Consider the following 13,083-nt stretch of genomic DNA (forward strand, 5'->3'; position numbering starts at 1 on the left):
TTCACACTCCAACTAATCAAGCTTCTCTTGTCTCTTCAGTCCGACTCGCAAGGCCAAAACAATTATGTCTTGATGTTTGCCATATCAACCTCCCTGGCATGTTCCATCTACTTAAGCTAGAACTTGGAGAAAGCGGGATTGAAAATTTTCATATTTAAACTCGCAATGCTCCTATGCAAAGAGTCTCTAGCTCCAAACTCCAATGTAAAGACAGTGCGCTCTAAATCATGATATACTACACGCAGATTTGCTCGTGGCCCGAAAGATTAAGGAACTAAGAAAGTCGACCAAAGAGAAAATCTTTGACGACAGGTGAGCTCGAGAACTCGGGATTCAAAAGTACACAACTAGAAGGTGTTAGTGAGGATTAAGACAAAGGAATGCTTGCAGGGCTTACTTGAGAAAATATTCAAGGCCAACTCGCCGTTGTTCTAGAAACTTAGGCCGAAATTTGTCTGCCATCGTTAGCAAAAATCCCCTAGGGGGACCATTCATTAGACATACAGAATACACTCTTCGGAGGAAGAGCAGGAAGAGCATTCTTAGCATGCGGGAAAGAAGAAACAAGTCGTTGTCGCAGATCATCAAACTCAGAATACCTCATACGAACAACCATTGGACCTCCCTGTCAGAATTAATCAGTACTGATCACGCGCCTCCATTCGTCTAACTCACATCCAATGTCTGTATCCTACAATTCCACACCACATACGCCCCTACCCCCGTCTTCCCCTCTACAACAACATGATCCTCAATCAAGACACTCTGCGCCCATAGACCCCTACTAGTCTCAGACTCCGGATCAGCCGTATGATCCTCCAACGTGATCATCGCCGACTGAGCCAGTGAGCTCTGTGAAGCGCGGGAGGCATTGCGCTCGTGCCGTTGCCAGTATGGAGGGACTATACTGGACACAGGTCTTGAGTGTCCTGATGTCTGCGACAGAGACCTCGTGTCATCTGGTTGACCATCTGTCGCTTCCTTTGCCGTGGGGTTGGAATTGGAGATATGTTCTTCCGCGGTATCGGGCGTGATATCATCGACGTGCGGAGAAGGGCGGGAGTGCGCCAGGCCGGCCTCCTCAGGAGCTAACTCCATCCATTAGATGTCCGCGCGCCGCGTGGTAGGTATGCTGCTACATTCCAGTGTTTTGTCAGTGAAATTGTATGTTTACGTTTGGTCTCATTGTAGCACGTGTGGGGTGTAGATAGCGGTCGGACCCCCCCATGCGGGGAGAGTAAGGGGGTAAACGCTAAAGGGTTATCGGGGTTCAGGGTGTGATGGGTTTAGGTAAGGTGGGCGAGATCAAGCGGTGGTGGGTTATGGCGGGTAGGTACGAGATGCACTGACCTTGGAACGGGCCGAGTCCAAACGGGCAGGAGTGTTTGCGTTTCTCCGGGTGAAAGTCTATCGAGGAGGTTGGCGTTGAGGTCTGCGGGGAGGTTATGTAAGCTACATTCCGGATCAAGTTTTGGGGAATGTATGTGTTGTCATCATATGATAGCTAGCTAGTTACAGAGTTGATATAGATGGCGTTTAACTTCAAAAATCGCTAATATTTTCATAACTATATGGTCTTTGAGGGTATTTTGCTCAAGCTTAGCTACCAAGATTGAGCAGCTTTCAGCCAGCTTATCACCCCAATCCTGACGCTCTTAATCGAGAGCGCAGAGGATTGCGACTGTGTAATCCTCGTAAGTCAAATCATAGTGCACAAGTCTTGGTTCCATTGTCATTGGGGCGACAATTCTGCTCTCCTCCGCTTCTGCCTTAATTTAAGCCCTGTTCACATGAGCCTATCACAAAACCCCCACCAGGCGCTAACCTCTACTCAAGTCTGATTTGACTGAGTATTCAAAGATTGCAGCATCGGGAAAGATAATGGATACGAGGAAAGCAAGTACACAATCGAAAGCGGTCCTGTAGGAGATCTGATGAAGGTAGAAATGGAGAAAGATATAGGCATAGAGTTGTAACCATTTTGCCGAAACACGTGCTCTTTTTACAGGGAACTCGGGGCACATTCAAACAGTAGAAACAACGGTAGCAGGAAATTAGGTTCAGAGCACAACTTAATTTATGTACATATAATCAGCTGCCTTATGCGCAAGGAACGTGGTGCGGCAATGGGAAAAAGGGGAGAATAGAGAACCGAGGAGGGGGTTCATGAGCAGTTGCACAAGAATAGGCTCCCTTAAAGACTTCATACTCTGGCGTTTTCGTGTATAGATTAAACCAATTTAGCTATTGCGCTATCATGACCAGACGACTCCATAACGAGCCGGTCGTCCAAGACTCACGTTTGCTCACTCTGTGTCGAATCTTCTAGTCAAAATTTATCCATGGACGTGTGTCTTGAAGTATCTGGATATGTAAAATCGTCGGTAGAAAGGGTTGTCTCAATGTAATTCATATCAAATTTGGCGATTCATCCAGGGTGAGAAGTAGGCATTCATGCGATATACAATGGCAAGTTCATTAGATGCCTTATAAGGAACCAACATCTTCTTTCAATTAAAAGATTACATGAAGTCTCAAGAAGAGGATTTGAACTAAGAACATTGATATTGTTCTCGTTCATAAAAAAAAAAAAAAAAAAAAAAAAACCAAGTACAAAGTTCGGGCTCTCTATGAGTCAATAATTTCATTGCGTCCTTACTAAAACGTAGTTGAGGCCAAAAAAGAAAAGGTACTTCAAATTACATCATAGCTAAACAAAGGAGATCAGCACGGATGGAAAAACATTCTTCAGCACTGCTAGATGTGCAGGACGGCTTTAGGGGCTTTGGACCACTCATGAAGTATTGAAGTTTCGCAAGTTATTAATGGTAATCTCCCTGCCTATGAAGGGGAATGAAGAAAAAGCAGAGAAGACACACATGGCCGCTATTGTTTGCTAAGGTCCAAAATCTCTGTAAACTCACCATCAAAGGTAGTAGGCTGTGGTGATACCAGTTTCAGAGGTACTGTAGCTACGCATAGAGGCTAGTAGGCACTGATTTTTATAAAGGCAAAGGACAAAGATCCCTTCTGTCTGCATTCATTGATAAACAGTACAGGAAACCCGTGATTGAAGACGGACCGGCTGTGGGTAAATAACCTATACGTTCGTAGTATAGTTTCCCTGCTCTATTTGGGGAGACCCTCGCCAGCACCACCGGAATAGCCGGCGCTCCCGCTATATGGATGCCAGGGATAGCGCTCGTCGATGGGCTCGCCAGTACCGCTGGAAGAGCGGGCATTACCAATATAAGTGGGGGGAAGCATTTTGACGTATGATTATTTGAATTGTAACTAGCTAGCGTAGTTAGTAAGTCATTCATTAAGCGGAGCGAAGAGGGCTTGGGGACCCTGTACGAAAATGATACCTTTTGTGGAGGTTTGAATGATGGGTGCGAAAAGAAAAGCCTGGGGTGGGATGAACGGTCTTACTTAACAACTTCATGGTAGGGCTCGTTGCTCTTGTTGTCCAGAAAGTGAGCGGTCAACGATTCGCGGATTTTGTGCGTGAGAGAATTCTCGAACCGCTTTCCATGAGTAGGACAGTGAAGAGCAGATCGGAAATCGAGAAACATGACAATGTGGCGGTGCCTTGCAGGAATCTGAGTGACGGTTGCTTTGCCGAGGCAGACAACAGGGAGTATCCATGTGAGCATTATACACCCCTTCTCGCCGCTACAGGAATGCGAAGCAGTCTCAACGATATTCTCAATTGGTGCATCGCTATTCTTGATGCAGAGCGAAAAGAAGACGAAAGCGCAAATATTAATGGACAAGACCATATCCAAAAGACAAAAAGTCCTTTGAAACAGGTGAAGCGAGTCCGGTGAGGCTACTGGACACGACCTGTTGATGATCCTGAGTTCAGCAAGCCAGCCACATATGGGATGAGATGGGTACAAAGGCAGCTTCCATCTTCCATGCTTGGCGCTTTTAGTGGGAACTCTTTATCTCGGGACAAGGACCATGGAAAAACCCATCTCCAATACAACCTAGGCAAATCTGCCGAATCTTTTCAGATGATCGGACATACCGGTGGCATGGACGGGTCAGTTTTCACTGTATTCACGTTTCCAGAGACTCAGAGCGCGGTGGTCACAATGACGAATGGGCGTGACTTTGGCGACGCGAGTGATTTCACGGCGCAGATTTTGACTCAGGCACTATTTGACCTCAAACCCTCCATCGACCTTATTCCTTGGGCGAAGAGGGAAGCGGAGCTGCGACCAAGTCATCATGAAATTAGGCTCGGCCGACCCTGGACAGAAAATAGGTGTCCCTCTGCTCCTCAGCGAGATATTGCGTTGTATGTGGGACAATACCGTGGATTCGGTGATCGCTTCACACTGACTATTAACACCGAGTGTGCAACCTGTCACGAGGTATTCAATGTGGATACCAAGATTTCTGTGGTTTCCAATGATCGGAAGAAGTCGAAATGCCCGTTGATCTTTTACAAAGAAGATGTGTATAGCTTTTTCGATCCAGACGAGAAAGTCTGGAAAACGAGGCAAATTCCAGCACATGACTACAACCAGACTTTGCTGAAGTTCCAGGTCGAAGAGGGAGCTCACAAGGCATGTGGTCTCTGGTGGCAGTGGGATACCGACAGAGCCAGCTTGGTTAGATCAGATTGCATAGAGCGACTGCATAGAGCATGCAAAAGCATGCTCTTGTACCGGTCTTGCAGATTGCGATTTTTCAGTGGTTTTAAAAATTCTCTGCGCGTTAATATGTCTTTGGCACAAGCATAGTAGATACAAGCCGACTAAGAAGATATGAAGAATGTGTGCATGTTGCATGACATTGAAATGCAAACTCATAACCCGTAAATTCAGTAGCCTCAGCCGACTCGATGAAAAGAGTCATGAAAAATAATTACGATTGTCGCAGAACCCGACCGTGACCAGTAGAAGATATAGCCAATCTCCATAAGTCATCAAACAGAAGCCACAGATGACCACGTATCTCTAATTGCTGACTCGCAAAGAAAAGAGAGACATAGGGATCTTTGGGAAGAGGGCGCAACGACAGAAATAAAGCAAGAGCCCATGAAGACAGGGTTACTTTCATCCCTGTCACAGCCTTGTGGGACGCTACAGATAAACAAGCCGATGCGGCGATCATTTGGGCTACGTGACTAAGACATCATCCCTTGTACTCCATACCTAGTTATTTTCGCGATCGTTGCAGTAAGACCAGCGTCTGATACCAACAGCAAATGGACTTATCAGTTCTTTGGTATCAGTCACATAGATAGATGATCCTACCCTCGTGACACATGCTGTGGCCGCATATACAGATCTCCGGACCGACATCTTCCCCAATCGATCTTCATATTCGAGCTTCCTTCACAGGCCAGGACTACGAAGACAGATGTCTCGGGTGGGTACAGGCCTCGGGAATACGTCTTTAAATATAGGTCTAAGAGGCACATCCTATCTCTGGTGCCGATCATCCGCAGCTGACGAGAAAATGCAGTATCACCTTTGTCTCCAGCCTAGGGGGATATCCTTGAAGTACACACCTGCAGGCTACTTGGACTCCTAGATATGCATTAGATGGCCTTTCTATCAAGGGCGCGTGATTTGAGGGGTTGATTGTTTTACCCTGTCTTCATGGGCTCTTGCTTTATTTCTGTCGTTGCGCCCTCTTCCCAAAGATCCCTGTCTCTCTTTTCTTTGCGAGTCAGCGATTTCTGTACACCATAAAGTCCATCTCTCTGCCATCTGACTCTTTCCTTCACCTATTCTTAGCCGGACAAACCCTCGAGCTGATTCAATGATTTGCTAATGTGAGTTCTAGAACGTCGTGGGCAATTCACCCTTCATTCCATCCCCCCACACGGCTTATTTTACGTTTTCGGGATCTGCTGTTGACCGAGAGCGCAAAATCGCTGTTGATAATTTTCTGCTAACTTTCAGTCTCTGTTCAACTTCTCCGTCAAAGCTTTCACTCACATCCTTCCACAATGTTGTTAACTCTTGTGGTAGTCCTAGCCTCGGCTGCCACTATGGCGCGTGGCCAATATACACCCACGATTAATCCGGACTCAGTAATCTTGTCCGAGCGTGGTGAGTGGCAGCTTAAAGAGACAGAGATTGTGACGCTACAGATATTCTAACATACAAATATCATAGAAACCTGGTGTAATGCCCAAGTATCATCATGTCCTATCCTCTGTCTGCAAATGCCCAACACATCCGGGGCTCGAGTCAACAGCTGCTCTCCTGTGGGTTCAATACCTTGCAAGCTCGATTCCGCGAGCAAGCTATGTTTCTAACCGTTCGACCATCTAGAATACCCTCTCCTATGTGTGTGAATGTAGCAACGGCCTCTCCCCGAATTCCTCGCAGTACTCCCAGACTATGCCATACTTTATCTGTACCGAAGCCAATAATCAGTGTGTTGCCAAGTGTGCCGACGCTATGTGTCAGAGCGCTTGTCGCTCTGATCACCCCTGTGGTGCTCAGGACCCTGTGCGAGTCAATATTACTGCCATACCTTCAGCTACCTCTTCTGGGAAGGTTGCGGCAAATACTACTACTCCGGCGGTACTTGGATCCTTCACTGCGACTGGTGATGCGAATGGACCGCTGTCTGGGGATATGAGGCATGTGTATGGGCTTTGTGTGTTGGTTGGGGGTTTCGTTGTGGGTTTTGCTGCTTTGATGTAAGCAAAATCTATGCAAGTTGACCGGGTGATATGGTTAATTGGGTGTGGAGTTTTGATAACTTTATTTCATGTCTTGGCCAAATTGATCACTTGGCTGTAATCGCTGCGCTTATTTCTTCGATTTGCCTTTGCATTGAGCGTTTGTTTTGAAGGTTTCTTCATATTGAATATTTGCATTGATTTGAGAAAGCTCTCGATTTGCATTCATGAATAGCATTTGGTCCAATTGAACTTTCAATCTACATCTTTGCTCGTAATTTGGTGCTATCCATTCTTTGCCCTTCGTCATCCTGCTCCGCGACCTCCAAGACTGGGAACTCAGCTGGCATGATTCGACGTGGTGTAGAGCCTGGTATAACCGAGTATTTTGAAAAGTCAGTGACTCCGCACTTCCGAAGGAAATCCTCATCGGTATCCAGAAGCCCGTTCACAGTAGTGACTGGGGCACGGAGCATCTCCAAGATAGCATCAGAGAAAATGGCCTATAACTGATCAGTCATTTTTCTTTATAATTGTTTGGCTAACGTACTGGCTTTCTGAGATCTTTCTTGTAAGATGTGTTAGCACCTTTGTTATGCTCAGTAGCAGCTGATTCGATCGACTGTATACGCCACTTAGAGCCAATTTCAATACTACAGTCCAAAATCTCAACATACCGAAGCTGGCCAGATGCTTGTAATAGCCATCTCTGTCCGGTCCTGCCGGACAAAGTCCATAGCCAGGCCTTTCACCAAGACGCTCATCCCAACCTTGCCTGGTATGAGCTTTAGCTAAACGCTATTCATGCACAAGAGTCATCCAACTTACCCATTGCATAAGCAGTCTTGCCCCGGAAGAATCTGGAGTAAATCGGAGGCGAAACCACCACAATCCGACCCTTCCAGCCATTCTTCTCGAAATGCGGCAAAGTAGCTTGCACAGTGGCATACAGACCTTCTGGGTTGATCTGCTGCATCAGCCGGAATCGCTTGAGTGGTGTGTTTTCCACAGAAGACCACCAGATTGCCCCAGAGTTATACACCAAGACATCCAATTTTCCAAACAATCGAACGGTCTCATCAACTGCATGCTGGATTTGTGCCGCATCACGCACATCCACTGCAATAGCTCCGGCGCGGCCTCCTGCTTCCAAGATCTCGCGCTCTACCGTGCTGATAGTTGACTGCGGAGAGTTGGGATCTGGCGGAAAGGGTGTAGTCTTGGCAGCATCTGAGGTTGTTTTGGCTGCTAGCATCACTAGGTTTTATTGTTAGTGTCAGGGTTCAGCTGGTGGTTAGATTATGGTCGCACCTGCATAGCCATTTTTTGATAAGTCAATGGCTACCTGGCGGCCAATTCCACGGGATGCGCCCATAATGAGAGCAACTGGTTGTTGGGTGGACATCTTGCTTTAGTGGTAATGACAGGATTGAAAGATGTTTGCAGGAATCCGGGGTAGATGTGGGGTTTATATATAGGTTTTTCGGATTGATGTTCTCCTAGGCCGAGTTTTCGTAATCAGATAATTCGAAAGTTCCAAGGCTGTCGGTTTTCGGCTCAGAGGATTTAAATAAGGTCGTAGGACTGTCTTCCAAGGAATCAAAGCTAACTCCGATGATTTCGTGATTACTCACGGTCCCGAGGCTCTGCGGACTCCCGAGGTTGAAGTGTCCACCTTTGGTACTGGCATGGCAAAGAAGAGATGACACAATCTTTGGAGCATAACATTATGATGCTTAAGATTTTCAAAATTACTGAATTTTCTGAATTTTCCTCTCTTACAACAATTGAAACTAGACCGACATATAGAATGACGTTGGCAACTAGGAGCCCCTTAGACGGTGTGTCGGGCGGTGGTGTACTGCCGTGCAGAAACCGGTCAACAGCTCACACCTTCATCTGGACATGATCAAGCTGAGCCTCTTCGATCAACACCTACAGCAACCTTCTTTATCCCTTCGGTCTCCTGAAGAAGCTCCATATCATCCTGTTTCAGCTCTGATTGTGATCCTTTGACCCCCCACCTCGTATTCCAAAACCGTCAATAACTCGCGTGGGCCTGTGGGTGTCTCAGTGACACCACGACCATTATGGACACTACACTGCCTGATGCCTTTGCCCCGGCACCTATGAACTCCTCAGCTGGATATGACACAAATATCACCACAAATAGTGCTGCAGGTGGAGAAACAACTGCGTCTCGGATCAGAGTTGATGGTACGTGGAGCTTGCCGCGGGGCAGACCGCAATGCCTGATAAGAGCTCCGTGTGATTACTGACAGCTGGATTCTTACAGAGCCTCCTAAATTGGATCTCGAACCATACATTGACAATTACACTGGTCAGCATACTATATGAAAGGTGTTAATACAGACACTAAATTTCGAACAGGACGAACTCGCTTCCACCGTCTATATCTCATCGGCACTACTTCCACCGTACTCGCGGTCGATGCACTAAAACAGGCGGTTGCTGAAGCTAAGTCTGGCAAGGATGTGGCGCTGTATGAAAAAGCAGTTCGCGCTCTGGCTGAGGTCGCTCCAGATGAAGAGGGTGCTTCTCTGGACTCCGCGTGGGTACAAGAGATTCAAAAAAGTGTGAGATCACAGACGGATCGGTTGGAGCATGAGCTTCGTGGTTACAAGAATAATTTGATCAAAGAGAGCATTCGGGTATTTACAGACTGTTCACGCTGGGTGAATCGCTAACTAACCGTGATAGATGGGCAATGAGGATTTAGGCAACCACTACTATGAGACCGGCGACTTAATTGCAGCGTCTAAGGCATACTCTCGCATGCGTGACTTCTGCACAACTCCTAATCACGTTGGCTCTATGCTTTTCAAGCTCATCGGCGTCTCGATTGAACGAGGCGACTGGCTTAGTGTGCAGTCTTACGTGCACCGACTACGCAATGCTCAATCCAAACCTGAAGATCTAGCCCAGAACCAGCCCAAAATGTCGGTCGCACTGGGTTTGGCTCAGATGAGCCAAGGGTCATATCTTGAAGCTGCAAACTCCTTCCTGACAGTGGCCGCCACCCTAGGTGATACGTACCAGGACGTGATCAGCCCCAACGATGTTGCTGTTTATGGCGGTCTCTGTGCTCTGGCCTCCATGGATCGCACCGAATTGCAACATCGCGTGCTGGACAACACCTCCTTCCGCCCTTTCCTGGAACTTGAACCACACATTCGCCGTGCCATCACTTTCTTCTGCAACTCCAAGTTCCGTCCATGCATTGATATTTTAGAGGCCTATCGCCCTGACTACCTTCTTGATATTCATCTCCAGCCCCACGTCTCCGCCATCTACACTCAGATCCGCATTAAGTCTATCCATCAGTACCTTGTCCCTTTCAGCAAGGCCACCCTCGACTCTATGGCGACCATATTTGCTCCCAATGAAGTGGGTCAGCGCATCGGAATTGAGTCTCCCTTTTTGCAGGAGCTCATCCGGCTCATCCAGGACGATGTTCTCGATGTCCGTATTGACCTTGAGCTTGGCTTACTGGTCCGAAACCAGCACGACCTGCGAGCCGAGATGCAGACTGAGGCATTGCAAAACATGATGGCCTTCAACGAGGAGCTTCATTGGCGCATGCTGGCGGCAGGTGTCGTTAATGCTGGACTACAAGTTCCGGCGCCCCCTCCTGCTGACCGGGGTTGGCGGCCCGACTCGGAGGATCCGCGATTCCCTCACCCTGGCTCCGGTTAAATGCAATAGCTCAAGATAAGGTCATACCTCTGTGAAGACTAGCAGCGCTCATAGGAGGTTGTCACGTAAATGAGAAACGAGATAATACCCACAACATCGAGAATTGTACCGAATAGATCAATAGTTCGTCTAAGGACCTCTCGGTCCAGCAGTACAATGCAATGGCTCAATGATTTATTCTCTTTCGATCCAATTAGTTTAAGCACTTCGTTTGGAAAAATAATTCCGTTGGTTCTCTGTTTATTTGCAGGGATTGCAAGATCCAGCAGAGTGGATTGGTCGAGGCTGGAAACAAAGAAATCCAACACCGCCACTATCTTTCACCTTATGCACCCATGCTACACCCCTGTCTGTCTCGTCATTTCTAGGAGCCCATTCTTTATTCACATTGAAGTCTATGGAGGCAAACCGGTAGGGTATCTGTAGTTTGATCAATGCGGGCACGATCGCCAGGACGAACTGGATTAGGGCCAACGGCGGATCGATGCAGGCTGGCAAACCCCAGTCCAGATGATTTCATTTCTCTCGGATCAACCACTCTCTCGGTTCTCGTGAAGTCAAATTGGCGGATCGCTACCAACGTAATGGGATACAAGGTCGGGGCTTTTGTCAATTCTGTCCTACATTTCCGACCATTCCCCCGATCCGCATTATCCGGATTACTGTCTACCCAGACTGCCAGGCTCATTGAAGCCTATTCTGTCCTAGAAAGACTTGCTCGCTGGACTGAATTACCTCGCGTTGTACGGCACCAGGCTCGTTCGCTACCTGATTATTTAACAAGAGGAACATTACTGTAAGACAGGATGACTCGGTTTGCTGTCCGTGAATATGCTCGCACGTCGGCTTTTTCGGTATCTTTCGAGCCTATGGTATCTGAAGATCGCATCAACTTCTCTGATACTTCCCTCGACACCGATTTTGATATGGCGCTGTCTTCTTCTCCCTTTCCTGAGTCTCCAGTGAGTCTGACATCTGCCGAAAATGACTTTCTGGAGTCAGCTCGGCAGCTCGCAGACCTGGACCCTCAGCCTAGCAAGCCAGTTCCTGAGTCTGAGGAACTGCTCGCATCCCCGTCGCCGTTAGAGCTTCAGCCGCTGTCACCACCAGAGTTGGAGTGTGTCAGTGGTACGGAGGCTTCAACGTTACAGCCGTCTCTTGATTCCATTTCGACATTCCAGACACACGTATGCCATGAGGCTGGTATCACAGCGGTCCCTTGGTCTCCTGATCCAGAATCTGGCTTCTGTGCGATTAGCGAAGATACATCAGGTCATATACTGGCGATGTCGCCTCAGCTTGCATCTATACCTGAAGAGAGTGTTGAGAACAGTGGATCTGAAGCAAAGCTACCTCCTCCGAACCTCCAGTCAACTTCTTCTATAGCCGCAAATTCCCTGCTGTCAGATGCCAATCATGCTGCAGATGAATCCGCCATAATATCAGTACCCACGGAGCAAGTTTCTGCCCCTTCTCCTTTTACCCTGGACACAGCGAGTGACTCCTATATAACACCTCCGCCACCATATGCGTCTACTGTATTACAAGCAGAGACCGAGGACCCAGGAGATATCTCTGATGGAGAATCCACAAATGACGAGACAAACTCTGTGTTCGATGATGAATATCACTCCGAGACATCCAGCTATACTGCTTCGCTACTTTCGGACGTGAAAGACTATACATATGAGAATGGCCGACGATACCACTCCTACCGCGAAGGACACTATGTTCTACCAAACGACGATCAAGAACAAGACCGCCAGGATCTCCTTCACCACGTTCGCAACCTTGTTCTAAATGGGGCTCTTTTCCGTGCTCCCTTGGGCAATAGCCTTCAGCGCGCTCTCGACATAGGAACCGGTACAGGCATTTGGGCCATCGATTTCGCCGACAGCCACCCCAGCGCCGAGGTTATGGGCACCGATCTCAGCCCGATCCAACCATCCTGGGTCCCACCCAATCTCCAATTCCTAGTCGATGACGCCGAGTCCCCGTGGCTGTTCAGTACCAGCCGGCCTTTCGACTTCATCCACGCCCGAGACCTAGGCGGTGCTATCGCCGACTGGCCTCGGCTGCTGCGACAAGCCTACACCCATTTACGCCCAGGTGGCTGGGTTGAGCTGCAGGAGTTTGAGGTTACGCTGAGGTCGGATGATGACTCCTTGCGGCTGGCGCCGACGTTGTGCGAATTCCTCGGTCGTCTGCATGAGGCTAGTGAGGCGTTCCACCGGCCCATGAACATCGCCGAGGGACACCGGCAGCGGTTGGTGGAGGCCGGTTTTAAAGATGTCCGAGATGAGGTGTACAAGGTACGACCCTTTCTCATATGTGGATTCTTTGTCTCATTCCTGGTGTCGTTCGTGTTTCGGGCCTTGGCGTATACCGCCTTCCGATTTCCGTATGCAATATCTGACTGCAGTATGGCATACTGATGCGTTTATTTATAGGTCCCTTCTAGTATGTGGCCCAAAGATCCCATACAGAAGCAAATTGGCCGGTACAATCTGTGTTCCCTCTTAATGGCAGTGGAATCCTACTCGTTGGCTTTGTTTACCCGCGTTCTGGGATGGTCGAATATACAAACCCAAGTCTTCCTGGCAGGTGTGCGTCGAGATTTGAACAATCCCGAGGTTCACACTTATTGCAATCTACACGTTGTCTACGGTCGCAAGCCGAAACATGACTATCATAGCGCTGATTAGCTGGGT

At 48.1% G+C, this 13,083-nt stretch overlaps 7 protein-coding genes across 7 annotated transcripts; 4 read left to right on the top strand and 3 right to left on the bottom strand.

Moving 5' to 3' along the window:
• Positions 1-274: 274 nt before the first annotated feature.
• Positions 275-1,098, bottom strand: N7484_010577 (PX domain-containing protein YPT35; the record flags this gene model as incomplete). Its single annotated transcript, XM_057120964.1, has 4 exons — positions 275-347; positions 398-455; positions 505-625; positions 676-1,098. 4 exons carry the CDS (start codon positions 1,096-1,098, stop codon positions 275-277), a joined length of 675 nt encoding a protein of 224 aa, XP_056966718.1.
• Positions 1,099-3,129: 2,031 nt separating this feature from the next.
• Positions 3,130-3,575, bottom strand: N7484_010578 (uncharacterized protein; the record flags this gene model as incomplete). The annotated part of the gene is made up of 2 exons (XM_057120965.1): positions 3,130-3,226; positions 3,433-3,575. The coding sequence occupies 2 exons, from the start codon at positions 3,573-3,575 to the stop codon at positions 3,130-3,132; spliced, it is 240 nt and encodes a 79-aa protein (XP_056966719.1).
• A 108-nt stretch (positions 3,576-3,683) lies between these two features.
• Positions 3,684-4,714, top strand: N7484_010579 (uncharacterized protein; the record flags this gene model as incomplete). Its single annotated transcript, XM_057120966.1, has 3 exons — positions 3,684-3,826; positions 3,869-4,622; positions 4,691-4,714. 3 exons carry the CDS (start codon positions 3,684-3,686, stop codon positions 4,712-4,714), a joined length of 921 nt encoding a protein of 306 aa, XP_056966720.1.
• A 1,257-nt stretch (positions 4,715-5,971) lies between these two features.
• On the top strand, positions 5,972-6,677 carry N7484_010580 (uncharacterized protein; the record flags this gene model as incomplete). Its single annotated transcript, XM_057120967.1, has 3 exons — positions 5,972-6,074; positions 6,141-6,232; positions 6,300-6,677. The coding sequence occupies 3 exons, from the start codon at positions 5,972-5,974 to the stop codon at positions 6,675-6,677; spliced, it is 573 nt and encodes a 190-aa protein (XP_056966721.1).
• A 238-nt stretch (positions 6,678-6,915) lies between these two features.
• Positions 6,916-8,060, bottom strand: N7484_010581 (uncharacterized protein; the record flags this gene model as incomplete). The annotated part of the gene is made up of 5 exons (XM_057120968.1): positions 6,916-7,158; positions 7,206-7,277; positions 7,333-7,430; positions 7,484-7,912; positions 7,967-8,060. The coding sequence occupies 5 exons, from the start codon at positions 8,058-8,060 to the stop codon at positions 6,916-6,918; spliced, it is 936 nt and encodes a 311-aa protein (XP_056966722.1).
• A 685-nt stretch (positions 8,061-8,745) lies between these two features.
• N7484_010582 (COP9 signalosome subunit 1 (CsnA)) lies at positions 8,746-10,372 on the top strand (the record flags this gene model as incomplete). Its single annotated transcript, XM_057120969.1, has 4 exons — positions 8,746-8,872; positions 8,952-8,996; positions 9,047-9,327; positions 9,377-10,372. 4 exons carry the CDS (start codon positions 8,746-8,748, stop codon positions 10,370-10,372), a joined length of 1,449 nt encoding a protein of 482 aa, XP_056966723.1.
• Positions 10,373-11,178: 806 nt separating this feature from the next.
• Positions 11,179-13,077, top strand: N7484_010583 (class I SAM-dependent methyltransferase; the record flags this gene model as incomplete). Its single annotated transcript, XM_057120970.1, has 2 exons — positions 11,179-12,684; positions 12,823-13,077. 2 exons carry the CDS (start codon positions 11,179-11,181, stop codon positions 13,075-13,077), a joined length of 1,761 nt encoding a protein of 586 aa, XP_056966724.1.
• Between the last annotated feature and the right edge of the window lie 6 nt (positions 13,078-13,083).

Source organism: Penicillium longicatenatum (assembly GCF_028827895.1).
Source record: "Penicillium longicatenatum strain IBT 33135 chromosome Unknown contig_7_segment0_segment0, whole genome shotgun sequence".
Lineage (NCBI taxonomy): Eukaryota > Fungi > Ascomycota > Eurotiomycetes > Eurotiales > Aspergillaceae > Penicillium > Penicillium longicatenatum.